The sequence below is a fragment of the Arvicanthis niloticus genome, chromosome 10, assembly GCF_011762505.2.
Source record: "Arvicanthis niloticus isolate mArvNil1 chromosome 10, mArvNil1.pat.X, whole genome shotgun sequence".
Classification (NCBI taxonomy): Eukaryota; Metazoa; Chordata; class Mammalia; order Rodentia; family Muridae; genus Arvicanthis; species Arvicanthis niloticus.
The window spans coordinates 17,613,744-17,640,611 of NC_047667.1; the positions used below are offsets into that span (position 1 = coordinate 17,613,744).

Here is a 26,868-nt window from a genome sequence, read left to right on the forward strand (position 1 = left end):
TCACAGAACAAGCTGCTTTATTATCATGAGTAAAAGCAGGGGCTGGAAACAGAAAAAAGCAAATTTCCACAGACACATGTATGACAAGTGCAGCAGGCTTTTCCTACACATGAAGAAAAGGCCTTACAGAAAGAACATGATTGGGTTCCAACTTCAACAGGACAAGAAGCACAGAGTGCCCAAGCCTGTCCCAGTATGAATCTCACAGGGCCATGGACTCAGCTGTCACTTCTCAAATCATCCTCAAGCATTGCTCCAGAAACTGTCTCTCGGTGCCGTCCAGGGTGTGGGTGGGCTAAGGGTAGGTAGGACACCACATGTCCCTGGCTGTAAAGTGACCTTCAATACCTCAATCTTCAAGCAAATAGTTAGGGTTGACTACCAGGTAAGGATCTTCCTCGTAGCTCTCGCTTCCTTCACTGGAGCCTTTCAGTCCAGCCTGGGTGAGCTCAATCAGAACGTGATCCTGTGGAGCACAGATTGTCTGTCCTCAGTCCAGAACCACAGACACTTCCAAACCTCTGCTACTTACATATTTTCTTGTTTCCTCTCCCAACGTCTGTGGACTAGAACCATACCTTCAAACCATTATCAGTGTTCTGGTCAACTCCCTTCTTACTAGAATGCCAACCTTTAGGTATAACTGCCTTGAAAAACTAAGAAACCCAACAGGTATTGTGATTTTAATAAGGCATCTTACACATTTTATCAAATGCTTGTCAATATAACTTCAAAACAGCAAGCTGTGCTTGAATTTTAAGATTGTACAATTGTGCAAAATTCCGATATCTAAATCTGTTCTTTTTAAAAAAAGATTTATTTTATATTTGTGAGTACACTGTTGCTGTCTTCAGACACACCAGAAGAGGGCATCAGATCTCATTACAGATTGTTGTGAGCCACCATGTGGTTGCTGGGGATTGAACTCAGGCCCTCTGGAAGAGCACATGGTACTCTTAACCACTGAGCCATCTCGCCAGCCCAAATCTGTTCATTTTTCATCTCTGCCTATTTGCCCTTTGCATGAGTCCCTCCTGCCGTGTGAGGCAGTTCATGCTGCCAGACCAGCCTGAAGCTTGCAATTTTCCTGACCTCACTTGAGTGCTAGTATTTAAGTGTACGTCACCATGCTCAGCTAGATCCTATTTCTACTTCTTTTTAAAAATTTGTTCTGAAGAGTTACAGGCAGGTTTTAGCCAGCTGATGCAGGTGCTGAGAACCACCTTGGGTACTAGGGAGAGCAGCGCATGCTCATAACCACTGACCCCTCTACCTCTTATTGTTCATGAAGGATCACACACAGCCTCTCACATGGTGGGAGGATTCCATTCCAACTGCACTAGAGTCAAAGCCCATGGTGGTGGTAAACATCGAGTGATACGAGTACTCAGGCGGCTAAGGCACAAAGACCTTGAATCCTAGGCCAGCGTGGGCTTCACATGAGACACAATCTCTAAGTAAACAAACACAAAATTTCTAAACATAATTCACCTGGGAATTTTCTCTCTGAAAAAGTAAAAATAAATGTAGACACACCATCTGTTGTCTTCTCTTCCATCCCCTAAGCAATTTTTGCCAAACAAAATAGAAAAGAAACTTCAAATAAGACTGATTATTGGATTGGGGATGGGGTACAAGGAACAGGTGATGCTAGTGGGCTGGTTGAGAATTACACAGCCAGGTATGAATGAAGCCAACAGGGAGAAAACAAAAAGTTAAAAAAGCACCCACACAGGAGCCTAGGATTCAGTACAGAGGCATGTCTGACGAGCACATGCAAACCCAGGGCTCAGTACTAGCACAGCTAAATAGAGACATCACAAAATGTCCACCCAAAAGCTGCCTGCTCAGGTTTTACCTATATTCTGCTTATTTTAGGAAAAGTCTCTCCCTTGCGGTAAATTCTCCTCAACCACAACAATGATCACACCCCAATGATTCAAAAATAAACTCACCAGAAAGCCTGCAGATATAGGCCCTCCTCTGCAGTGCCCTGGAGCCCAGGCCCAGGCCCAGGCAGTGGATACTTACGTAGTGTGTGAGACGATGAACAACCTTCTCTATGATTCTCTTTTTATTTATGAGCTCCTCTTCTGAGTCTATTTCTGACTCGATTTCCTTCAGGTACCAGTTGACAAGCTCACTCCTCTTTAGTGCTGACTCGTCCTCCTCTGCGACAAAACACATTATTTAAAAGGACAGACCTCTGGCAAACCAAACTGCCAATTCACGGCACACACAGAAAAAAACCTTAACTTTTGATTTTAGAAACTGCAAAACAAGGTGCAAAAATAAAGATCAGTGGTTTTAGAACATATGCTTAGCATGTACAAGACCTGGATCCAATCCTCAGCACTACACACACATATAAAAGACATAAAATCACATGTATTTGTGAGCTCCACTTCAGACTATTTTGACATTTTCCTGAGACAAGGTCTTGTCACTTTGCAGCCTTGGCTGGCTCGGAGCCCACTGTACCCAGCCAGAGTCTACCTCTGACTCTACTTCAGTTCTTTTCAAGTACCAGGTGAACCTGGCCATGAAAGTCTGCAGCACAGATTGGAATTTTACATGGTGAATTAAGCCTAGAAGTCAGCACAGAATCGTCCTTGGAACTTTCCTGCTCCTAGAACACACGCTGGGCAGCTTACAACCTATTGTAACTCCAGCTCTGGGGGAGCCAAGTCCTCCTTTTAATCTCCACGGGCACCTATACACAGATACACACACACACACACACACACACACACACACACACACACACACAAAGAATTAACTACAGCTCTAAAAGATGATGGTGTATCCTCCTGCCCATGGCTAACTGGAGAACTGTGAAACTGATAAGCAGGTAAAGGTAAAAAGTGGGCAAGTATCCCACTAACCAGGTGCACTAGAGGAGGAATCTATTACATTTGTGGTATTTTATAGATAAATATAAATATCCCACAAGTCATCTGTTGGGAGAGAAGCAACTATACGAATCTCCACCTGCAAAATGTTCTTTATATGATCAGATCTAAAGATTCCTCTTCAAAATCATAAGCTAAATACAGAACATCTGTATTTATGTTCTGCATTGTAGAATGATCTGTAAGCTTCTCACAGTGAGCTTGTAGGGACGGTATGCTGATACTACCCAGGTCTGCCTTCTAAAGTGAGCCAACATACAAGATCAGCTCTTCTGATTTCTGAAACCTAACACAACGCTTAGCATGAGAAGCGGCCTGGGGTACACACTCACCTTCCTCCATCTTCCTGAGGTGAAGCACGATGAGGTTAGAGATTCGGCAGTACTCAGCAAAGCCCAGCCTCAGGGAGGGCTTGGAAACAGTCTCCTGACTGGCTTCTTCACTGGAGCCATTGAACCCATTCACAGGGGCAGGGCTGTCAGCATGACCTAGGGAAGAAAGTAACCACCTAAGTCCTGTCCTTGTGCCTTCAACATGCCCTCATCCAATGTCCATGCACACATCCTCTATGCTTAATACAAACTTCAGAAAACAATCATCTTATTTTTTTTAAGATTTATTTATTTATATTATATGAGTACACTGTAGCCATCTTCAGATACACTAGAAGAGGGCACTGTTTCCCATTACAGATGGTTGTGAGCTACCATGTGGTTGCTGGGATTTGAACTCAGGACCTCTGGAAGAGCAGTCAGTGCTCTTAACCGCTGAGTCATCTCTCCGGCCCAAAACAATCATTTTATAAATAAATCTGAAACAAATTAAAATCCTACTAGTGAAGACAACTGGTTGGGGGACAGAGATCTTACTGATACCATTTACAGCAGAGCACGGTAGTACACACCTATAATTTGTGCACTTAAAAGGCTGAACCAGAGGCTACAGATTGAAGACAACTTAGGCTACCTACCCAGTGAGACCTCTCCCCTGCACCTGCCAAAGTCAATTTGTAGTGTTATAAGCAAGTTCACCCATTCGATGTGATCGAGAAGTTTAAGAATCTTTTAAATTGTTATTGTGTATATGGATGCATGTGAGCATGTCATAAGCAGAAATCAGAGGATTCAGTCCTCTTACCTTTACAAGGTAAGATCACCAGGTTTTCAGGTACGGGTATTTACCCACTGAACCATCTACCTGCCCAAGAAAATATCTTAAATTCAAGAGCTAGAGTATTGTAGGTAAGAGTAGAGGACAAAGGACCATCGCTTTGGTGTGCTTTCTTTTGGTCTTCTAAGCATACATACTTTGCACAACTACTTAATTGTGCTTCAGCTTATAGTTAATTTTAAATCCCTTTTGAATACATCCATTCACAACCATTGACAAGTGATGAGCAAGCTCCTCACCATTGATGCCTCCCGGTCCCTCATCCGTCTCCATCTGGATCTCTTCCTCTTGATCTAGATTGACATCAGGCGTCTCTACACGGATGATTGATTTATTCAGCAATCGAAAAGCTTCCTTCACATGTTTAGGCTGGACCTAAGCCAGTAATCAGACAACTTAGTTATGTAAGATATTTTATACCAAACAGCTAAGAACACTGTGCTCTCCTCCATATGGCACTATTAACTCACAAAAATGTCTGAAATGACTTGACAATATCATATATTAGCAAGATGAAAAAATAACTCACCTTTCACAGGCGTTTATGAATTGATACAGCTGTGTGTAACTATTCTATGTATCTCTGTGTGGGTATGTGCTCATGAGTGCAGATGCCTGTGGAGGGTGAAGAGTGCTGGATTCCTTGGAGCCAGAGTTACAGGCAGTTGTGAGTACCCAACATGGCTGTTGGGAAGCAAACTCTGGTTTGCAAAGATTATGGTATGTATTGAATGGATGCATCACCTGCAAATTAAAAAGCCTATGGCCTATGGCTCAGGTGGGAAATAGGAAGTAGGCTATCTAGGAAGAGAAAGAATTCTGAGATACAGCCAGGGGAAGATCTGCCAGGAAGATCCGAGGAGACAGACTCATGATACCTGAGCACAGGTAACTAGCCACGTAGCAGAATGTAGGTTAAAATAAGTGAGTTATCTTTAGTTATGATCCAGTCAGAGTAGAGCCTAGTTATATGGCCAAGGTATCTGTAAATATATTTTGAGTCTAAGTCTTATTTCTGGAGCATGGACTGGGAGGCAGAACTGGATCTAACAAGGGCAGTATACTTTCCTCCCTTTAGTTTGTTTGTATTTAATGTGCATTTGTCTGCACTTATGTCTGTGCATCATATGTACTCAGAGCCTGCAGAGGTCAGAAGGTATTGGACCCTTAGAACTGGAGTCATGGACAGCTGGAAACATCACATGCTGGCTGGGAATATGACCTGGGCCCTCTATATTCATAAGCCACCATCTCCCCAGCTCCATTTCCTTTAGTTTTTCCTTTTTTTGAGACAGGGTTTCTTTGTGTAGCCCTGGTTATCCTGGAACTACCTCTGTATATCATTGAACTCACAGAGATCCACATGCCTCTGCCTCCTGAATACTGGAATTAAAGGTGTGCGCCACTATCACCTGGCTTCTTCCTTTCTCTGTTCCCTTTAAATCCAGGGCCCGACACACAAGTATCTACAACATCCCCAAATCTTGTTTTATTGATATTTAGCTCAAGTTGGCCTCAAACTTAAAATGTAGCCGGGGATGACCTTGAACCCAGGATTCTCCTGCCTCTACCTCCTAAGTGTTGGGATTATAGGCTGTGATACAATGCCAGGTTCAAGGTCAATTTGGGCTTTAAATGCAATCTCAAAACCCAAGTCCAGCTATAATTCCATCCATGGCAGTCTGTGGCAGAGGGCTGAGGATTTAAGACAGGTTACCAAGAGACCCTGTTTCAGAAAAACAACAAATGAACCTAACCCTATCACAGATAAAATTTTGAATTCTAACTAAACTTTGTATATAAAAGTACAAAAAAGCCTCTTGGTTTGAAGCAGATGTGTGGCTTCTAATATCCTCCCCTTCCCATAATCTGACATTTGCTGTGAATCTAGGGCACCAAGAACAATTAAAAACCCATGGCTAAGGATGCAGGCCAGTGTCATGAGTGTGTTTAGCATGCACACAGCCTTGAATTTAATTTTGCCCTGGTATATGCAAAACCAAATACCCAAACCCACCACATGGCTCCTTTTGAGGCAGGAGTCAGTCTCATTTGTATTCCCAGGCAGAGGCCAAGGACACGGTAGAGATTAAAATAATTACCTGTATCTGCACTCCATAGTTTTTATTCGTTACTATCAGTCTAGACATCACATCTCATAACTGCATGACAGCAGCCTTCTTACTGGGAGAGTAGCATCATTGTCGTGGGATATTCCACAACAAAGATAAAAACAGGCCCACAAGCCAACTCATGCATTCCTGTTCCTGTGTTATCAGAGGGACTGGTACCTCGTCACAGCAGTGCATGCGGGCCATCGATTCTGAGAGTCGGATCATGCTCTCAAGCTGTCGCACAGTGATTCTCCACGAGGACTTGGTGACCCCAGAGCCATCCCTCTGGCGGAGGCGTTTGTACTGCTCCACAATGAAGTCCTCTGACTCTTTGGAAATCTGTTTTCAAAACCAGTCAAATGAGGGAGATATTTATACTCATTTTTTTTTTTTGATTGATCATAAAGAGGGTCCTGGATGGGAGCATTCCAGGAAACAGAGGATAGAGGTTGAAACTTTATCACAAAGACAGTGCACTGCTTCAGAAACTGACATTCAGAAGCCTATAAATTCCATGTACTAATTTTATGAACATGAAGACAATGGACCAGTGTAAGCAAATGACCATTTCCAAACGATGTTTAACACACGAAGCAATAGAATAAAATGAAATATGCCTCAAGATGTCAAAGCTCACTAACACTCAGTCTATCCTCGAGGCGTAGCTAATGAACTTATGTCAAAGCTCACTAACACTCAGTCTATCCTTGAGGCTTATCTAATGAACTTATGCTGGCTTTAGGGAAAAAGGCGGCATAGAGTGACCTAAAAGGCCCTCAGTTTTTCAGAGCAAGAAACTCAGCACACAGTAGAACTGGCAGATATACATTCTTCATACAAAAGTCACTCTCGATCCTTATTTATACTTTTACTGTTAGGCAGGGTTTCACTATATAGACTACCATGCCTGGCTAAATTATTTAATATTTATCAGTATTTAACATTTCTGAAGAAACAAACCAGTACTCAGAACAAACACAAAACATAAGATTTAAGGAGATTAGGTTTTAAAGGAGTAGACAAAGTTATGAAGGGAAAGTGGTGTGAGCACGGGAGGAGTAAAGTCTAGAAGCGAGAGGTGAATTTATAAAAACACACCATACGTATTCAGGTATAAAACTCTCAAACAATAAGCTAAAGATTTGAGGATATTAAAAAAGATGAATACAAAGCCGGGCGGTGGTGGCACAAGCCTTTAATCCCAGCACTTGGGAGGCAGAGGCAGGCGGATTTCTGAGTTCGAGGCCAGCCTGGTCTACAGAGTGAGTTCCAGGACAGCCAGGGCTACACAGAGAAGCCCTGTCTCGAAAAACCAAAAACCAAAAACCAAAAACCAAAAACCAAAAACCAAAAACCAAAAACCAAAAAAAAAAAAAAAAAAAAAAAAAAAGAGATGAATACAGCTAGGCATACTGGCACATTCCTATTATAGAGAAGTGGGTATCTAAAGCAGGATTATGAGTTTGAGGCAAGCCTAGACTACAGTGGCTACCCTGCCTGCTTCAAAAGATCAAAACCAAAGGTAAAACTAAACCCAACTTCAGTTAATTTCCACATCACCCATTTATTTAAATTAATTTTAACACCCCCACACACCATGCCATCCAGGTATGGCAGGGCAGATTACCTTGGGCTTAAACTGTCGGGCAAAGAGAAGATACCTTCTTATATCATCAAGGGAGTAAACTCGGTCAATTGATTCTTCAATCCTTGAATGCAAGTCTACTATGCGCCTGGCAATAGCATAGTCTGTCACCTAATTCAAAACAAGAGAACTTCTTTCAGTCATAGTAGAATTGACTCCAAAATACCGCACAGAGTAAGGGACGATGTATAGCTACAAATGATCTCCTATCTGGACATGCAGTGAAGGCCTGCAATCCCAGCACTTGGGAAGTAGAGGCAGGAATCTCAATGGAGTTAAGCCTTAACTACATAAGAAGCTCAAGGCCAGTCAGTATATGCTACAGGATCTTGAAACAAGACAAAATTAACCTCTATGTTTCTGAGAGAAGTTATTAAGAGGCACCAACTTTCTAAGCTGAGTTTTTATCTTTTTAGATTTATTTACTCTATATGCATGAGTGTTTTGTTTACATGCATGTCTGTGCATCATGTACATGTCTGATGGCCATAGGAGTGAGAAGAGGGCCTTGGATCTCCTGGCACTGTAGTTATAGATGCTTGTGAGCCACCATGTGGGTGTTGGGAATTGAATCTGCGTCCTCTGCAAGAACAATGTGCTCTTAACTGCTGAGCCATCTCTCCAGCCCCATGATCAAAGGTTTTACAATAGAGTTCTTCTAATTAAAAAAAAAAAAAAAATACATTTTATGCTGAGTATGGTGGCATATGTCTTTAATCCCAGTACTGAGGGAGGCAGAGATTCTGTGAGTTTGAGGCCAGCCTGGCCTACATAGCAAGCTCCAGACCAGCCAGAATTATGTTACCCTGTCTCAAAAAAGCAACAAGCAACAACAAAATATATTTGCCTATGTATGTGTCTTTGCACCGTGTACATGTTTGGTGGCCATAGGCCAAAAGAGGGCTCCAGCTCCCCTGGAGTTATGGATGTTGTAAGATGCCACATATGAGTGGGCTTAGAATCAAACCTGGTCCTCTGCAGAAGCAGAAAGTGCTCCCAACCACTAAAACATCTCTTCAGTACCCTGATGCCTGCCTTACCCTGGAAATATACCTGGATGGAATTGACTACCTTCACTAAGGCAGCCCATTTGCTGTAACACAAGTACTGGTGGAGGGAGAAGGAAAGGAACCAGCCAAAACAAAACAGGCAAGTAACCAGTTCGAGTAATGTTACTGACACACGCACAGAAATGGTGTAATGATGGTTGAGCATGGTGGTGCATGCTTTTAATCCTAGCACGTGGGAGGCAGAGACAGGCGGATCTTTGTTATTTTGAGGCCAGCGTGGTCTGCAGGGTGAATTCCAGAATAGCCAGGGCCACAAAGAGACCTTGTCTCAAAAAAAAAAAAAAAAAACAAAAAAAACAAAAAAAAAAACCCAAAACCAAAACAGAAGAAAAAATGTAATGTAAAACTTACAACTGAGTCCCAGAAAAGTTAAATTATCTGACCACGGTCTCAGTAAGTAGTAGGAACAGGACTGCAGAGTCTAGCTTCAGTGTGTCCTCTTAGTCCCCACATTACTATCTATGAGTTAGCTACGCTATGTACTTGTGAAGGGAAAAGGGGGGAAACCTAAGCTCAAGCCCCCACAACTCACAGAAGCAAGGCAGTTTTACTTAGATAATGTCTCAAGTCAGGTTGAAAGCAAGGGTTTTGCATTAACTATTGAAATAGAGCTTCCTGCTTATCAATTAGGAGTATATTCCATAAAGATGAGCATGGTGGGTTACACAGAGAGTTCAAGGCCAGCATGAGTTACACAAGACCTTGTGGGGTAGTGGGCTATTTATGTGTACACACACACACACACACACACACACACACACACACATCTGGGATGATAAGGTTGAATACTCAAATCTAAGAACAACTAACTGAGGACAGGAGTATTGCACCCAAGAGGCACAAAAGGTCACGAAACTGAGCACAGACGGAAATATGAACATCAGTCATTACCTCATTGCACTCATCCACCAGAATGAAGAAGAGATCAAAGCGGGACATGATGGGCGCAGAGAGATTGATGTTCTGTTTCAGAGATTTTGACCTGTCGTAGTGTCCGCTGACAGGGTTTGCTGCAGCTAAAATGGATGTCCTGGCATTCAGAGTTGCCTGACCATGAGAGAAAACCATGAGACTGAAAACCAAATTGGCCAATACAGATAAAAGAAAAAGTTCTATCTTATGCAATTAACTAAATGGAAACAAAAGTGTTTCACCTGCTGAATCAGCAAAACTCAAGCATGGTCACAGCACGGCAGGCATGGTGATGAATCACAGTGAGCCCCTCAGCTAGCACTCCGCTAGGAACTTACTTGTAACTAGACACAGGAGGTCCTCAGTTGACATGACAGTTGACACAGCTTGTGACACACCACGCTGCTGTGTGCCACGAGGCTAATAAATCATAGTGGACCTAGCAGGTGCTACTACAGGAAGACTGCCAATAAAATTATGAAGCTAAAGGTCGAACTGTAGGCACTTGCTTAGTTGTGCACACACACTCAACACATATCTAGTATCCATTGTACTATGTGATTTCTCTTAAATGTATATATACATCAGTGTATTACTTTTAAAAAATCTTTATTTTTCAATTTTAAAATGAATTATTTAATTTTAAAATTATGTATATGCATGTCTGCCTCTATATGTAAGTGCATGTGCCTGCAGTGCCTATAGGAGCCAGAAGAGGAAGCTGAAATCTCTGGAGCTGTAAGCTGCCCATTCTGAGTTCCGGGAACTGAACTCGGGTCCTCTGCAAGAACAGTACATGCTCTTAAGTGCTAAGCCATCTGTCTGTCCCCCAAACCTACTAGTTTTTATTAAGTTAAGATCCTTTTTAATGTTGGCTATCATATGTTAATCAGGTAATTTCATTTAAATTATCTGTTGATCTTTGAGTAGTTTGTGGTACTGGGACCAATAGCTGTTTTTGTTATAACAAGAAAGCTGTTTAATCAAAGCACGCATATTTTGCTTATAAAACTTTTACAAACACAGCTGGCAAGATGGCTCAGAAGGTTCTGTGTCTCTTCTATGTAAGCCTGGTGACCTGAGTGTGAGCCCCAGAAATCACATAAAGATAGAAGGAAAGGAAAGAACCAAACTCACAAAGTTGTCTTGTCACATAGATGTCAGGGCATCCCCCTCCCCAATAAATATTTATAAAGCTTTAAATTTCTGAAAAATTAAATGCTAAGAATTACATCAGTACCATTACTTTCTATCAGGGCAACATAGTATGGGACCCCCAATAACACCTGTATTTTACATTTTAGATCAACACTACACATTGGAACAAGGTATTCCACCAGACGGATGTCTCTAACACACTCATCTGCATGGCTAAGGTATACACACCTTCACTCCTGCTTTAGTGATAGATATGGTCTGCTGCTCCATAGCTTCATGAATAGCAACTTGGTCCCGCATGTCCATCTTATCAAATTCATCAATACAGCAGACACCCTGTAACCAAACAGATCCAGCATTAAGAAGTTTCCTTGCAGGGTTGAGGATGTAGCTCGATGGTAGAGTACTTACTCGCCTAGCATGTGTAAGAAAATGAGAGAAACTGCTTTGCAGATGTAAGATGCTAAACTTACAAAGTTTCTTACCGGAGACCTTTCCATTCCCCAGGCAAATGGATTAGGATAACTATGCAGATAATGGACTGCAAAATTTAAACCTCAGCATGAAGGGATTTGGGCTGGGTGTAATGGTGCACACCTGTGATCAAAGACTGTGGCCAGCAGAGGCAGATCTCTGGGAGTTCTAGGCCAACCACAAATACAGACTGACTTGGTTTTAGTCTGGAAAAGTAAAGAGTGAAGGAGTACCACAATGAATGTAAGTTTTCGTAGCCACAAGGAATTAATCTTTGCCAAATATATAGGTAATATACTATGTATTCACGGATAGACCTGTTTAGAGGTGTTAGCAAAGCAGCACACTGGAATGGTCTACTCCCAGCAATCAACGCATTGTAGGGACGCTCAGAAAGTATCGACTAATGATGAGTCTTAATTCAATGTAGATTGATACAAGTGAATAGCATACTAATGAATTCAATAAAAAACTATAGCTTGTTATTGAAAGGTCAAAGGGTACTCTGATTCCCCATATCCAACAACACACAATGTCCTTACGTTGTCAGCCAGCATCAATGCTCCAGCCTCAATGACAAACTCGTGAGATTCTTCATCCCTCACCACAGCTGCTGTTAAGCCCGCAGCGCTGGAGGCTTTGCCACTGGTATAGACAGCTCTGGGACTGAACTCATCCACGTGCCTAGTCAAGAACATCATACAAAGATTCATTAACACATCAATACACCGCATCAGTTCCAGAAACATCAGCTAACAGGAGTTCTAAAACTGATTCAAATCCATTCCTGCCAGATGAAATAAATACAAGACAAAAACATCAACTTCGAACTTAAAAAAAAAAAAAAAAAAGAAAGAAAAGAAAAGAAAGGAAAAAAAAAAAAAAAGCATGCATTTTTTACTGTGTGTCTGTGTTGTAAATGAAGGTCAAAGGACAACTTTGTGATTCCTGTCTGCCACCCTACACAAGTTCCAGGGACTAAACTTTAGTTACTAGGTCTGTGTGCGACATTACTCACTAAGCTATTTTTCCAGCTCCCAAAAATAAACACTAAAAAAAATTAAGAAAGCCAAGTGGTAGTGGTACACCTTGAATTCAAGCACTTGGGAGGCAGAAGCAGCAGATCCGAGTTCAAGGCCAGACTGGCCTACAAAGCAAGTTCCAAGACCACAAAGGCTACACAGAGATCCTGTCTCGGAAAAAAACAAGAAAAAAAAATTTATTTATTTATTTATTTATTTATAATTAAGGAACAGAGCTGTGTGCTGTACAAGCTTCTAATCTCAGTTTTTAGGAGACTAAGACAAGAAGATCGTGAGTTTGAGGCCATTCTGGACTGTAGAGTAAAACCCTGTCTCAAAACAAAATAGAAAAGCAGAGTCCCTGATACTCAATTTAGTGATTTTCATAGACTTATTGCTACTATAATGGGAGAATAGAAACAACCGAAACATCCACTTATTCATTATGTATAAAATACAACGCAGTACATGCATACAACACAATAGATCCTCATCACCACAGCACGAACAGCCAGCGTCCTGCACTATGTGAAGCGAGCTAGATACAGAGACCGAAAGAGCAGGGTTACACTTAGGAAACAAAGTAAGCTGGTGCTTGCTAGGACCTGTGGGAGGGAGTGGAGGACTGTGGCTTTACAGGCATAGTGGTTCAGTTCAGGACAACAAAAGGATGTTCTGGAGACAGAAGGTGGCAGTGACTAGAACTCAACCTAAAGATGGCTAAAGCAATTATCTAAAATTCTTCTCCACTGCATCCTTGGTAGCAGAGGTGGCCTGCAATCACACAAGCACAGTGTTTCCCGCTGCACTGGACAGGCGGATACTTACTTGAGAAACTGGCTCTTAGCCGTACTTGGATCACCAACAATGCAAACATTTATATCCCCACGAAGAGAGGTTCCTTCCCCTGTTGTCTTAGGAACACCACCGAATAACATCAGCAAGACACCGCGTTTTACTTCATCATTGCCTGAAATGAAAAGCTCCAGATGAAAAATTAATTGTTCAAGGGATTGGTAAGATGGTTTAGCAGGTAAAGGTCTTCGTCTCATAAGCCAGAAGACTGGAGCTTGACCCTAGAAACCCATGTAAAGGCAGAAGGAAAGAACCAACTCTAAAGCTGCCCTCTGACCTTCAAATGTGCTTTTCCCTCGGTATGACACATAGCCACGATAACTTAAAAAGCTCAGCTACAACATAACCTAACCAAGAGAAAAGAAGCCACCATGAGTGTCTCCTCCATACCACAGATATCAGCTGCCCATGCTCACCATTTCAAGAGCCTTTCCTTGTCACTGCCTATGTGAGGCCTTTCCCACAGCTTCAGCTCTCAAAGACGTCTCTCAGAAATATAAATTTATCCACCTCACACCACCACATTTCTAAGTTTTTTCTTTTTAGCTGGAGTGGGATGAGTGTCCTGCCCTTCCAGTCCATTGCTCATTCTTGCTAGTGGCAGCTCCAGTTCCATTGGAAATCTGAGGTAACATTTCTTTTGTTGACCAGCACTAAACAAATGCACACTAACTAAACTGAATGAATAACATGCTGAATGTAATTCATATGTTTCTATTAGCTGTTCATAAATGCAATATAAAAACCACAGTCTTAAATCCCCCCTCCTGTGGAATTGGTGCCTGAACTCCACTACCAAAAAAATGCCTGGCCAATGCTATAGAAACCATTTATTAAAACAAACAAACAAACAAACAAACCCTAAACAAACCAACCAACCAAAGAAAATTAATGGCTTGAGAGACAGTTCACTTGGTAAAGTACTTGTGTTTAATTCCTAGAAACCACATGAAAACCCAGGTATAGTAGTTTACACTTGTAATCCCAGTGCTGGGGAAGCAAAGACAGGCAGATTTTAACTAGGCTTTGCTGACCATCCAGCATTGCTTACTTAACTGAGGATGTCATATGAAGTTGACCTTGGTACACATGCATACACATATAAAAGCAGAAAATTAAATATCCATTCTATAACAAAACTGACATGACCTATGAGACAAACGTGTTGAGGGTATGATGAGTTTTAAATAGTCCATAAAAGTTTTGATATTTGTTATTTTAAGAGAACCTAACTGAGTATGCTGGCAGATGATTTTGATCCAGCATCTTGGAGACAAAAGACAGGTAAATCCCTTAAATTCAAGGACAGCTTAAAATCAACAAAAACTGAGATGGAACCTATTGGCTGTGGTAGATTATACCTCTAATTCCAGTCCTGTGAGTTCGAGACTAGCTGGGTCTACAGTTCTGGTGCAGCTGAGACTACATAGTAAGATCTTGTCTCAAAGAAGATGGAACCTAATTTTCTTTCTACCTTTGAAGTAGCATGAAAGAGACTCTTGTAGATAGGGTCCAGGCTATACTCAAACTCACATGCATCCCCCTGGGCCAGCTTCCTCCTTGATGGCAGAGAATATAGGCATTACTATGCCTATTATGATTTGAATTTTAACACATAACCATGTGAACTTAAGGGCTGTAGCTCCAAGACTAGGAGAGCACTGTCTCCTTGCTTTGTTTTCATGTTCTGCACTGAAGGAGCTGCTGTGGTGAAGACCTGCCCACTGGATGTCTCACTCATAAGGGATCCAAGCTTCCAACTATCCACCAGCACTAAGTCAAGTGAGTCTCTGCATGAGCTCTGGCTCCAGCCTACACCCTCTGTCTACACCCTCTGCTGATACATCAACTCGATTAAGTGCATTGGTATTTTGTCTGCATGTGTGCCGATGTTCCACATGCAGGCTGGTACCCTCAGAAGCCAGAATGCACTGGATCCCCTAGAACTGGGATTATAGATGGTTTTATAGATGGGATTATAGAGTACTGTGAATCAAATCCAGGTTCTCTGAAACAGTAGCCTGAAATATTATCTTCTGAATCATTTCTTCAGCTCCAAAAGCAATCTCTTCATGAAAATCCCTGGGCCAGCACCACCCATGAAACGTTTGCTACTGATGTCAGGTCTCCATCACCAGCAGAGCTCTTACCATGGATAGTAGGGAAGAGGCTGGTGCAGAGATTGTGGTACAGGTTTTTGTCCTGACTCATCTCAAACACCTTTTCCCATTCCTTCACCGTCATTTGGTTCTTAATGCTCTCAGCTGTCTGCTCCTCGTCTCTGAGTTCTTTCCCTCCAAACTGAAGTGGAAGAAAAACAAAATGAAAGTATCATAAAGAGCCAAGGGAACGCAAAAGGGAAGAGATCCCACTAGAGTAAGATCGCTTGGGAAGTCAACGTTGTGACTTATTTACTATAGTCCCTAAACTAGGCTTCAGTTAATAAAGACATGTATGTAAAGGCGCATCATTTGTCCAGAGAGGAAAACAAAAGCTACCATTGCTTTGTATCACTCTGAACTGTAATAAGAAGCTCATCACTGACATGAAGATGAAAATGAGTCTCCACTCTGCCATTTTAGTAAACCTCACACTAAGGTTGAGGATGGAACCCAATTCCTACCTAGCATAGTAAACAAACAAGTAAGTAAAAATAAGACCTACCCTTGGGTTGGTTGGGGCAACATAGCAAGCAAGGAAGACCAGCCTGTAAGACAGATCTCTGACACCCAGGGCGCGGAGCCCTCGGATGCCTTCTGTCTCGTAGCCGTCAACTCCACTGACGCGGGAGTTAGTCTCTGCACGTGCTCCTGTAAGAGTGAAAGACAAGGTGTTTCATAGTTCAAATACTAGTGAACTCCAATAAACCTAAGTTAAAACAGCACCTTTCATAGAAACATCAGTTTTTTTTACTTTCTTCATGCTTTTGTGCTCATCCTGATTGGTAGCCAAAGAGGTTACAAAAAGATTCCAGAAGCCAGATATCCTGATGAGCGGTGACCAGGATTGGTTACATCAGAGCAACAAACTACTGACCTGGTGTGCTAAGCTTGGAGACATCAGGCACAACAATCAGTGTCCCAGTGAAGTCACATCTGTCACCAGCTTGGGCTGACTCCACAGCTTCAGCTCTCAGGATAACCTCTAAACTTCGGGGAATACTTCCCCGAGGGAGTTCTGCTTGAGTCTCTTGAATACGTACCTATAACCAAGACCAACAGCAAAAGAGATGCTGTCACATGCTATACAACTGAAATCAACTGCTATAGATACCCACATTACCCAGTCTCTTTGTACACCCTTTTCTTTGTGTGTATCTCAGGTGTCACTCCTCAGGACCGTCCACCTTCTTTCTTAAGACACGGTCTCTCACTGGCCTAGAACTCACCAATTTAGCTAGGCTGGTTGACCAACTAGCTTTTAGTGATCTGGCTGCCTCTTCCTCCCCTGCACAGAGTTCAAAGTACATGCCACCACATTTGGCTCTTTATGTAGTACTAGGGATCAAATACAGGTCTTCATGTTTATTGACAAACATGTTACTAACTAAACTATCTCCACAGGCCCTGCTCCATAGATTTTGACACATACCAATACTCACCTAAAAAGTTTGTACTAGGGGCTGAAAGATGTCTCAGCTATCAGGAACACTGGCTGCTTTTCTAGAGGATTTGGGTTTAATACTAGTACTACATGGAAGGTTACAACCATCAATAACTGAAGTCCCAGAGGCTCCAATGTCCTCTTCTGGCCTCCATAGGCACTGCATGCATATGGTTCTGAGACATACATACAAGCAAAATACCCATATACATAAAAATACATAAAAATTTTGTGTCCTAAAACTTCTAGTCAAATAGTTCAACTGGTTAAGCAATTACATCTCCTGGTTCTGGAGAGATGTCTCGGTAATTAACAGCAAGGTCTCCTTTGTAAATGTTGTACCACATGAAGGCAACACACATAAAATTTTGTGCCCTTTCAGCCAAATAGTTCAATTGGTTAAGAGATTAATCTATTGGGATTGAAGAGGTGGTTCAGTGGTTAAGAACATTGTTCTTGTAGGATCAGAATTTGATTGCTAGCATCCACATGGAGGCTTACAAACATCTGTGTCCTGGTTAGTTTTTGTCATCTTAACACAAACTATAACTATCTGGGAAGAGGGATCCTCAGTTGGAAAAATGCCTCTATCATGCTGGCCCATGGGCAAGCATGTGGGGGCATTTTCTTGATTGGTATAGGAAGGCTACAGTGGTGTGGGCCAAGTAGGTGTTCTTGGGTTGTAGAAACAGGCCGATCAAACCTCGGAAAACAGTAAGCAGCATTCCTCTATGGCAGTGGTTCTTAATCTTCCTAAAGCTGCCACCCTTTAATACAGTTCATCATGTTGTAGTAACCCCTAACCATAACATTTTTGTTGCTATTTCATAACTGTAAATCTGTTGTTATGAATTGTCATGTAATTATCTGTTTTCTGATGATTGTAGGTAACTCCGTGAAAGGACCCCCAAAGGGGTTCAGAGCCACAAGTTAAGAACCACTGCTCTATGGCCTCTACTTCAGAAGGACCTACCTCCCAGGTCCTTCTATGATAGACTGTAACTATGACATAAATGCTTTCTCCCACCAAGTTGCCTTTTGGTCATGTTTATCACAGCAATAGAACCTAACTAGGACAATCTGTAACAGAGAACTGGATACCTTCTTCTGGCCTCTGTGGGCACTACATTCCTTAAAAACTGACATCTAAACATGTTATTACAAGGGCCAAAAATGAATTATTAGCAGTAAATCCGATCTATTTGTCTAACAAATACATTTATATATATAAGAATCTAATCTAAACAGAAGTAAATACCTTTTGAAAGTCAACAAATCTTGATTTATTAGTGTCTAGAAGGAACCTCTTCCTGTTGGCACACACTGGATTTCGGCAGATATTCGGCTGTGTGTATTTGAACTGCTGTTCTACGTCCTTGATCACTGTTTGACAGTCAAGGCACAGGAAAGTTCCACTCACAAGTTCAGGGTGAACTGGGTGAGTGCGCACCACCTGACCACTGATTCGGGTGAGCAGCCCAATCCTGGATGAAGTGAGCTCACGAATCCTATTTGAAGACAAGTGTCATATTAATAGATATCCTTTCCATCTTTTTCCCTCCTTCAGTTCTGGGGATCGAACCTAAAATCTCATGTACACTGAGCCCATTTCCCATCTACTTAGCATAAAAAACCTAAGACACTTTTCTTTTTTGAATCTTTTGTCTTAATGTCTGGGTATGTCTGAGTGGTTATATACATGTGAGAGCAAGCACTTGTCAAGGCCAGAGACATGGAATCTTCCAGGAGCTGGAGTCACAGGCGGTTATGAGCCTCCCGATACCAGTGCTGGAGACTAAACTCAGGTCCTCTGCAAACAGCAGTTTACTTTTACCAGCTGAGCTATCTCCCCAGGCCATAATTTCCTTTGAATTATGTAACACAAATTCACAATCAAAATAAAAGTGAGCTGGAGAGTGTTGGTGTATACCTTTAGCTCCAGCACTTTGGAGGCAGAGGCAGGTGGATATCAGTTTGAGCCCAGCCTGGTCTACAGAGCAAGTTCTAGGACAGGCAGGGCTGCACAGAAAAAGTCTCAAAAAGCCAGAGTAAGTAAATAAATGAAAACAAATACGAAAGATGAAAAGACTGAAGAAATAAAAACACTGGGTGGGTGCCATGACATGCAACTAAAACCTCAGTGTGTTGTTGAAGGGCAGCTCTTGGGTGCTCACTAGCCAGTCAGCCTGTCCCTTCGGAGGACGATCTCAGACTCAGGGAAAAATACTGCCTCAGGATTGGAGAACTTAGTGGTTAAAAGAGTATTTGCTGCTCTTCCAGAGGATCTGAGTTCCTAGCACCTATGTCGTCACAACAACAGGAAAGTCACTCCAGGGGATCCAGCACCCTTTTCTGGTTTCTTTGGGCAGTGTACACACTTCACACACACACACACACACACACACACACACTCTCTCTCTCTCTCTCTCTCTCTCTCTCTCTCTCTCTCTCTCTTAAATGATTTTCTTCAAGTTAAGAAGGTATTTCAAAGTTATAAGTTGGGAAATGGAGGAGGGGTGGTGCATGCCTTTTAAAAAATTATTTTCATTATGTGCATTGGTGTTTTGCCTGCATGTATGTCTGTTTGTGTGAGGGTACTGGATGCCCCGGAATTGGAGTTATAGAGAGTTGTGACTGCTGTGGGTACTGGGAGCTGAACCTGGTCCTCTGGAAGAGAAGCCAGTGCTATTAAGTGCTATTAGACATCGAACATCTCTCCCAATCCTAGTGGTGCATGGCTTAATCTCAATACTAAGGGAGGCAGAAGCAGCCAATCTCTGTAAAAAAAAAAAAAAAAAAAAAAAAAAGCAATTGCTATGAGTTCAAGATCAGCCAGGTGGCTATACTGTGAGTCAATATTCATTAAAGTCCTAAAATTCATAATTTTTTTTCTTTTTTTTCTTTTTCTTTTCTTTCTTTCTTTCTTTTTGGTTTTTCGAGACAGGGTTTCTCTGTGTAGCCCTGGCTGTCCTGGAACTCACTCTGTAGACCAGGCTGGCCTCAAACTCAGAAATCCACCTGCCTCTGCCTCCCAAGTGCTGGGATTAAAGGCGTGCGCCGCCGCCACCACCCGGCTTATTTTCTTTTTGAGACAGGATTTCACTACATATCTTTGGCTGACTTGAAATTTAGACCAGCTGGCCTTAGACATTCAAGAGATACACGTCTCTGCTTACTGAGTGCTGAGGTTAGGAATGTGCCAATCATTGGCCTTACTCAGGAATTTCTGAAACTGTTCTTAGTTCTCGATTTTTTTTCCCCTCCTTGGCAAATCTTGTCTCCCAATTTCCCTAAAAGATGCCTTAAAAATAACAATACTAAGTATCTGCTTCATTTCATATTGCCTATCCTAGCTCCATGGAAAAACAAGTTTCTCCAAATTAAACTTTCTGGGTATTAGGTCTAAATATTTCAAAAATGTCAGTCTGAACTTGGTGTGGCAGCATCTGCCCTGAGGACTGGGAATTTGAAGCCAGCACGAGCTACACAGAAGGCCTTATCTTAAAAAAAAAAAAAAAAAAAAAAAGATCAGCCTCTTCTTCTTTTAAAGACTTATTTATCTCATGTATGTGGGTACACTGTTGCTATCTTCAGACAAGATGGCATCAGATCCCATTACAGATGGTTGTAAGCCACCATGTGTTTGCTGGGAATTGAACTCAGGACCACTGGAAGAATAGTCAGTGGTAGTCAGTGCTCTTAACGGCTGAGCCATCTCTCCAGTCCCAGAGGGCCTTATCTTTAAAAGACTCATTAAGCAAACAAGAGGAACTTTCACAAGCATCAGTGTTTAAGTCCTCTTACTACTAATCCTGTCACTATCAAGTATAAAAACTCTACACAACAAATTTGCTTTTTATATGACTTAAGTAGAAACCTCAAGACACAAGCCATGATAGGTGAGGACATTGAGACCCAGCAAAGGGCTGATTTGTGCACTACATAGGCAGCTACTGCACGGCTGTGAGCCCCAAGTTTTCTAAATGCCCAGTAAGTGGTATCTGATATGATGGGTCCTTTCACCCCCTAAAGGTTCCTTCCTTACTTGTGTCTAGTAGGTAGGTCTTGGAATGCAACATAAAAATCCTTAGTCAAAGGGATCTCCTTCCGGTCTTTGACAAAGGTCTTCAAGGCACGACACAGGTATGGGTAGACTCTGAAAACCAAGCAGAAGCAGTGACAGATTAGTCTTACTAAGTCCGTCTTCTTTTCATGTTTGTCAACTTTGAGAGCACAGCATTTCATCTGGTCACAATCAAGTTTTAAAGTTTAACTGCACGACGCTTTTATCATCCCTATCCCATCATAAACACCAAAGACAGAGCCAAACTAAATATCTGTTGCTTGAATCACTTAGTGCTCACATTACTGGGAACTTTTCTAAGAGAATTCAAACCTTGTGAGCATTATGTTCCATACTGTTAGTTTTCTCTGGATAGTTTATAGACTAGTAAAACAGAACCCTATTTGTTAAGTCCTAGTTTATATTTTCCTCTGCTTGTTTTATAATAAACTCTGCTACTTATCCCTCCAACCAATTTTTTTCTTTGTGTATATGCATGCGTGTGTGCAACCATGAACACATGTGTGGTGAACTAGAGGTCAACATTAAGTGTTCTCCTGTACCCTTTTTTTTTTACACACATGGTCTCTCCTTAAACCTGGACCCCACTACTGAAAAGCTAGACTGGCTAGCCAGTAAGCACGTGTGTGTGTGTGTGTGTGTGTGTGTGTGTGTGTGTGTGTGTGTCTTCCTCTTTCCATTCCCCAGCTTCAGGGTTGTGGCACTAACTACTACATCTAGTCTATGTAGCTGCTGGGAACCGAGGGCTGATCCTAATACTTATACAGGAAGCACTTTCACCTGTGTGGCAATCTCACCCAGTTCCCCTCAACTGCTCTTGATCAGCTATAATAAAACATTTCAGAGTCCTCCAGCTTCCAATCCACCATGACAGGACCATGTCTCTAACATGGGTGTCTTTACTTCTCTTTTATCCCTATTAACATTCATATTTATACACATATTTATTTAGAAGAAATATAGACCAATATTTGTGAACAAAGTTTTTTGTCACAGTTAAAAACAAAACAAGCTGAAGTTATTATTTCTACCCCTAAAACACTCAAGCTATGCAGGATAATTCCACTACTTGGGAGGCAGAGACAGGGAGATCTCTGAGTCTGAGGCCAACTTAGTCTACAAAACAAGATCAAGGCCACCAGAGTATATACTGAGACCCCGAATCAAAACAAAAGACAAAATAAAATGCTATGCCTAAACAATCAAAAATATATGTTAGATCAAAAGGGCAGGATGCATTATCTGTAATATTCTCTCTAAAACTATATACATACACAGGAAGACATCAAAATGCAGTAAGATCCTAAAACTCTATACTTGAGAGGCTTCTGAAAGCTTGCTTCAACAGACCTGCAAAGAGTGGCTACCAAGGAGTGGAAAAGTTAAGAGCATACAGATAATTTGATTTTTTTTTCCCTATTTTTTTTTTTTTTTTTAAAAGAATAGATACAAGTGGGCTGGCAAGATGGTGCTGTCACCAAAGCTGAGATTTGTGTTCAATCCCTAGGACTTACAAGGAGGAGGAAGGACTGAACTGACTCATGTAAACTCATGAATTCCACACATGTCCCATGACATACCTGGCCCTTTAAATAAAAATTTAAAAGAGATATACATTACTTCCATAACCAGAAAAATAATTAAAACTTTTAACAGAACAAATACAACATTATTGCTATAAAGATGGCATGAGTGGTGTGTGTTTGTAATCAAGCTGCAAGACTGTAAACATGAGCTTAAGGTGCTCAACCTGGGCAGCGCCTCTGTGAGACCGCATCTGAAAAATCAGTATCTTTGGTGCAAAATTAGGACTTAACTAGATAAATTATTTTAAGTACCTACTCCAGGGAAGAGATGGGATGGGTGAAGAAGACCAGATAAAATGAGAAAGCAACTGTTTTTTGCTATCTCACATAAGGAAATCCTAGCTCCACAAAGGCCTAGGTCGAGGGTAGACCTGCATCAGCAGGACACTTGTACCAAAGGACCTGGCCTTAGAAGGAAATAATGCTGACAGCCGCCCTTCTTCCTTACAGGGAACACACAGGGAATGGAGCTAGCTTCTCAGGTCTCATGTCTATTCAGAGGAAAAATGAATACACTCTTACCTATAGAACTCTTCCTGAATGGTGGTAGAAAGTTGTTGGTTAAATTGCTCCAGGTCTGCAAAACTCACAACCAGTGTGTTCCTCTCAGGACGGATTAGCTCCTCTGCAAACTGCAAGTACTTAATCTCTCCATCACTGCCCTGGAACCTGCAGAAACATGTCAGTCACATTAAACAGTGTCACTGGGTAACTTAGTATATTGAATTGTACAATGCTTACACATTTATGTATTTATTCTATTTATGTGTGTGTTTATACCGTGCCCCAGATGTGAAAGTACAACTTATAGGGACTAGAGAGTTGGCTCAGCTGTTACGAGTGCTTGCTGATCTTTCAGGATCTGAGTTCTGTTCCCAACACTCATATATCAGGAAGCTCACAATCATTGCAATCACAGCTCTATAGGATCTGACACCCTTTTCAGTCCTCCAAGTTAAAATAAATAAACAAATGAAAAACAAAGCAAACTTATGGAAGTCGGTTCTTTCCTTCTACCATGAGTCCTAGGGACTGAACTCAAAATTGTCAGGGTTGCAGTACCCACTGAGCCATCAGACCTAGCTCTCACCTCAATTAACTAATTTAACATTTTCTTTCTTAAAAATTTTAGATTTTATATGTATGAATATTTTACCTTCATATATGCATATGCACCAAGTGGGTAGTGGTACTTGAGGCCAGAAGAAGGTAATAGGCATCCCTGGAACTGCAGTTACCAAATGAGTGCTGGGAATAAAACCCGGGTCCTCTACATGAGCAGCCAGCGCCATCTCCCCAGCCCTAATTTAATAGTTTCTTTCCCCCCCCCCTTCCACATCAGAGTTTCTTTGTGTAACCCTGGCTATCCTGAAGCTTTCCCTATTCCAATCTCAGATTCACATGCCTCTGCCTCCTGGTACTGGGATTAAAGGTGTGCACCAGCACCACGTACCCTGATGATTTAACATTTTCTAATTTATTTTTAAATTATTGTTTTTAAAAATTATTGTTATGTGTAATTAAGATCAGAGAGTTAAAATCCAAATATTAAATTATTTCCGTCATAATTTAAGCAGAATAAAAAGGCTGGAAACATGGTTCAGTGCTAGTGTTTGCCTAGCATGCACAAAATGTTAGGTCCAATCTCTAATCACACACACACACACACACACACACACACACACACACACACAAACTTAAAGCAAGCAAAACAAGCAACACCCCACACAGAAATGAGGTATCACCATTAAAGATCTCAAGAAAATGAAAGCATATGAAATTTGGGCAGGGGCAAAATCAATTTCTTTCCAACTACAGCAAGAAGCACTCAAGTATAAAATATTACATCTAATATCTAAAAGTACAGAAAAGGTAGTGTCATTTCTGTCCCAGGGCTGGCATTCTTGGAGACAAGACCCATAAACAATAACAATGTTTCTATTGACTAGAAGTGCCAGAAATAGCCAGGCAGTGGTGACACATGCCTTTAATCCCAGCACTTGGGAGGCAGAGGCAGTCAGATTTCTGAGTTCGAGGCCAGCCTGGTCTTGAGGTCCAGAACAGCCAGGACTACACAGAGAAACCCTGTCTCGAAAAACAAAACAAAACAAAACAAAACAAAACAAAAAAAGGAATGAAACTGTAATAGGAAATTAGACATAGCTGGGTGGTGATGGTGCACGCGGTTAGCCCCAGTGCTTGGGAGGCAGAGGCAGGCCCATCTGAGTTTGAGGGGCCACACAGAAGCCCTGTCTCAAAAAACAAAAATAAACAAGATAAGTAAATATTTAGACTATTCTGTAAGCAAAAGCAAAGCTGCTCTCTGAAAGGAAGTTGATTATTTCCAAAGCTAAGTCTTGTTATGCTTAGCTCCAGCACCTAGCTACCAAGAAAACACACTTTTATTATCTGCTGCGACCTTTTAATACAGTTCCTCATGTTGTGGTGGCCCACATTTCATTCCTACTTCATAACTGTAATTTTGCTGTTATGGATCATAATGTGCATGTGGATCTGATATGTGCCCCCCCAGGGGTCCCGACCAACGTGTGGAGAACCGTGCTGGTTTAGACTTTCATCAAAAGGAGACTTGGGTTTTGAAGGATGAGCAGCTGTACTGATGGATAAGAACATTACAAAGGTAGGAATATAGAATTTAAATGACAGAGGGTTTGTTTGTTTTGTTTCTCAACACTGGGGGTTTCTGTGTAACCCTGGCTATCCTGGAACTCTGTAGACTAGCTGGCCTTGAACTCTGAGGATCCGCCTACCTCTGGCTTGTGCCACCACTGCTCTGCTTACAGTTTTAAGTATAATAGAATTTCAAAAGATAGCTGATAGCTAAAAGGACACTGAGTAGATCAGCAGTACATGATAACCAGTATATACGTGCCATGTCGTTTACTCTGCCTTAAAAACAAAACCCTTGACCACAATAAGCTGCATGTCCAGCAAAATTAGCCACAGACACTTATCCGAGGCACCTATAGTGTTAGAAGTGTAGCAGTTGTCAGGAGGCTAGGAACGGCTATAACTATTTAATAGGTAGGGTTGAAAGAGTTTCAAACAGGCATCATTGTTGCACTAGTTGAACACACTTCAAGATGCATTTGTACACTCCCAAAAGGCCAAAACAATAAGTTTTTGTTATATATTGACATAAAAAAAAAGAAAGAAAGAAAAGAAAAGAGAAGAGAAAAGAAAAGAATTTTGTAAGCTGTCATGGTGTTTACACTCCAAATTGGTGGCAGAAGAGTTAAGGAGCACACTGGTATGTGGTTGCTGCTAGGTGGTGGAAGTGGAGAGATGAGGAGGAGGCAGATGTCCAGAACAATTCTTTCATTTATAGAGCAGAACTCACTTCACTGAACAGTCATCAAGCCATAGCTTCCTGTCAGAACTTTCTTTAACACAAGGTGGCCCAGGCTCCCTTGCAGCATAAGCTCCACAAGCTCCCGGTTCCTGGCTGTGTGTTCAACCCTCCCCTCAAACCCTGGTCTCCCTGGGCTGTGACGTGAGCCCTGAAATAAAACAGGAAGAGCTGGGTTTCATTCCCAGCATCGCATCAACCAGGCAGTGCACGCCTGTCATTCTAGCATAAGCTAAGTGGAGGCAGGAGGATCACCGAGTTCAAAATCGTCTCTGGCTACACAGCGAGCTCGAGACCCTGTCTCAGAAACGCAAAGAGAAGGAAGCACAGTGCGACGCAAGGGAGCACTGTGGTAGAGAAAGGAGTCGAGGAGGCTTTGGATTCTGGCCCGGCCGGGCCCCATCCCTTCCCGAGAACACAGAACCCCGGCCTCCGTCCGGCCCGCGAGCCCCCGGAGGCCACTCACTCTTCCAGGAAGTCTAGGAACAGCTTCTGGCATTTCTCGGCCACCTCGTCGCGCACCTCCGGGTGCTGGCTTCCGGCGCCGGGCTCCGCGGCCGCTGCGAGGTCCATGGCAGCGCTGAGAGTACGCACAGCAGAAGAAAGACCACCGCGGAGGAGACGCCGCAGCTGCGGAAGGCCCGGCCGCAGGCGCCACGCGTAGCTCCTTCCGCGCTGCCGCTTCGCGCGCGCCTCCGGCTAGCCCCGCCTTCTCACCCCAGCCAATAACAGAGCAGAAACTGAGCTACTTCGCGCCAAACCTGTCCAATCAATGGCAGTTCCGTTCAGAACCCCGCCCACCACACGCACTTTTCGCGCCAAAAGCAGACTCCATGAAGCTTTTGCTCATGCGCAATGTAGTCGCACCCACTCTCAGGTCTCAGGTTGTTTTG

The 26,868-nt window shown here is 42.3% G+C and overlaps 1 protein-coding gene across 1 annotated transcript; it reads right to left on the reverse strand.

Moving 5' to 3' along the window:
* On the reverse strand, window positions 1–26,677 carry Mcm6 (minichromosome maintenance complex component 6). The gene is made up of 17 exons (XM_034513356.2): window positions 26,442–26,677; window positions 23,128–23,274; window positions 20,981–21,091; window positions 18,194–18,443; window positions 16,369–16,534; window positions 15,997–16,142; window positions 15,483–15,633; window positions 13,306–13,447; window positions 11,998–12,139; window positions 11,210–11,317; window positions 9,803–9,958; window positions 7,824–7,952; window positions 6,374–6,535; window positions 4,322–4,457; window positions 3,245–3,400; window positions 2,032–2,171; window positions 1–466 (listed from the first exon to the last, which is right to left on the reverse strand). The coding sequence occupies exons 1-17, from the start codon at window positions 26,546–26,548 to the stop codon at window positions 350–352; spliced, it is 2,466 nt and encodes an 821-aa protein (XP_034369247.1). The 5' UTR covers window positions 26,549–26,677; the 3' UTR covers window positions 1–349.
* Between the last annotated feature and the right edge of the window lie 191 nt (window positions 26,678–26,868).

Bases quoted from the DNA above. Each gene is read 5' to 3' on its own strand.
- Mcm6 (XM_034513356.2), bottom strand. From the start codon at position 26,548: ATGGACCTCGCAGCGGCCGCGGAGCCCGGCGCCGGAAGCCAGCACCCG. The intron at 7,953-9,802 runs GTAATGACTGAT...GTTTTGAATTAG, and splicing joins TGGTGGATGAGTGCAATGAG to GTGACAGACTATGCTATTGC. The intron at 467-2,031 runs GTAAGTATCCAC...TGTGCTCCACAG, and splicing joins TTCATCGTCTCACACACTAC to GATCACGTTCTGATTGAGCT.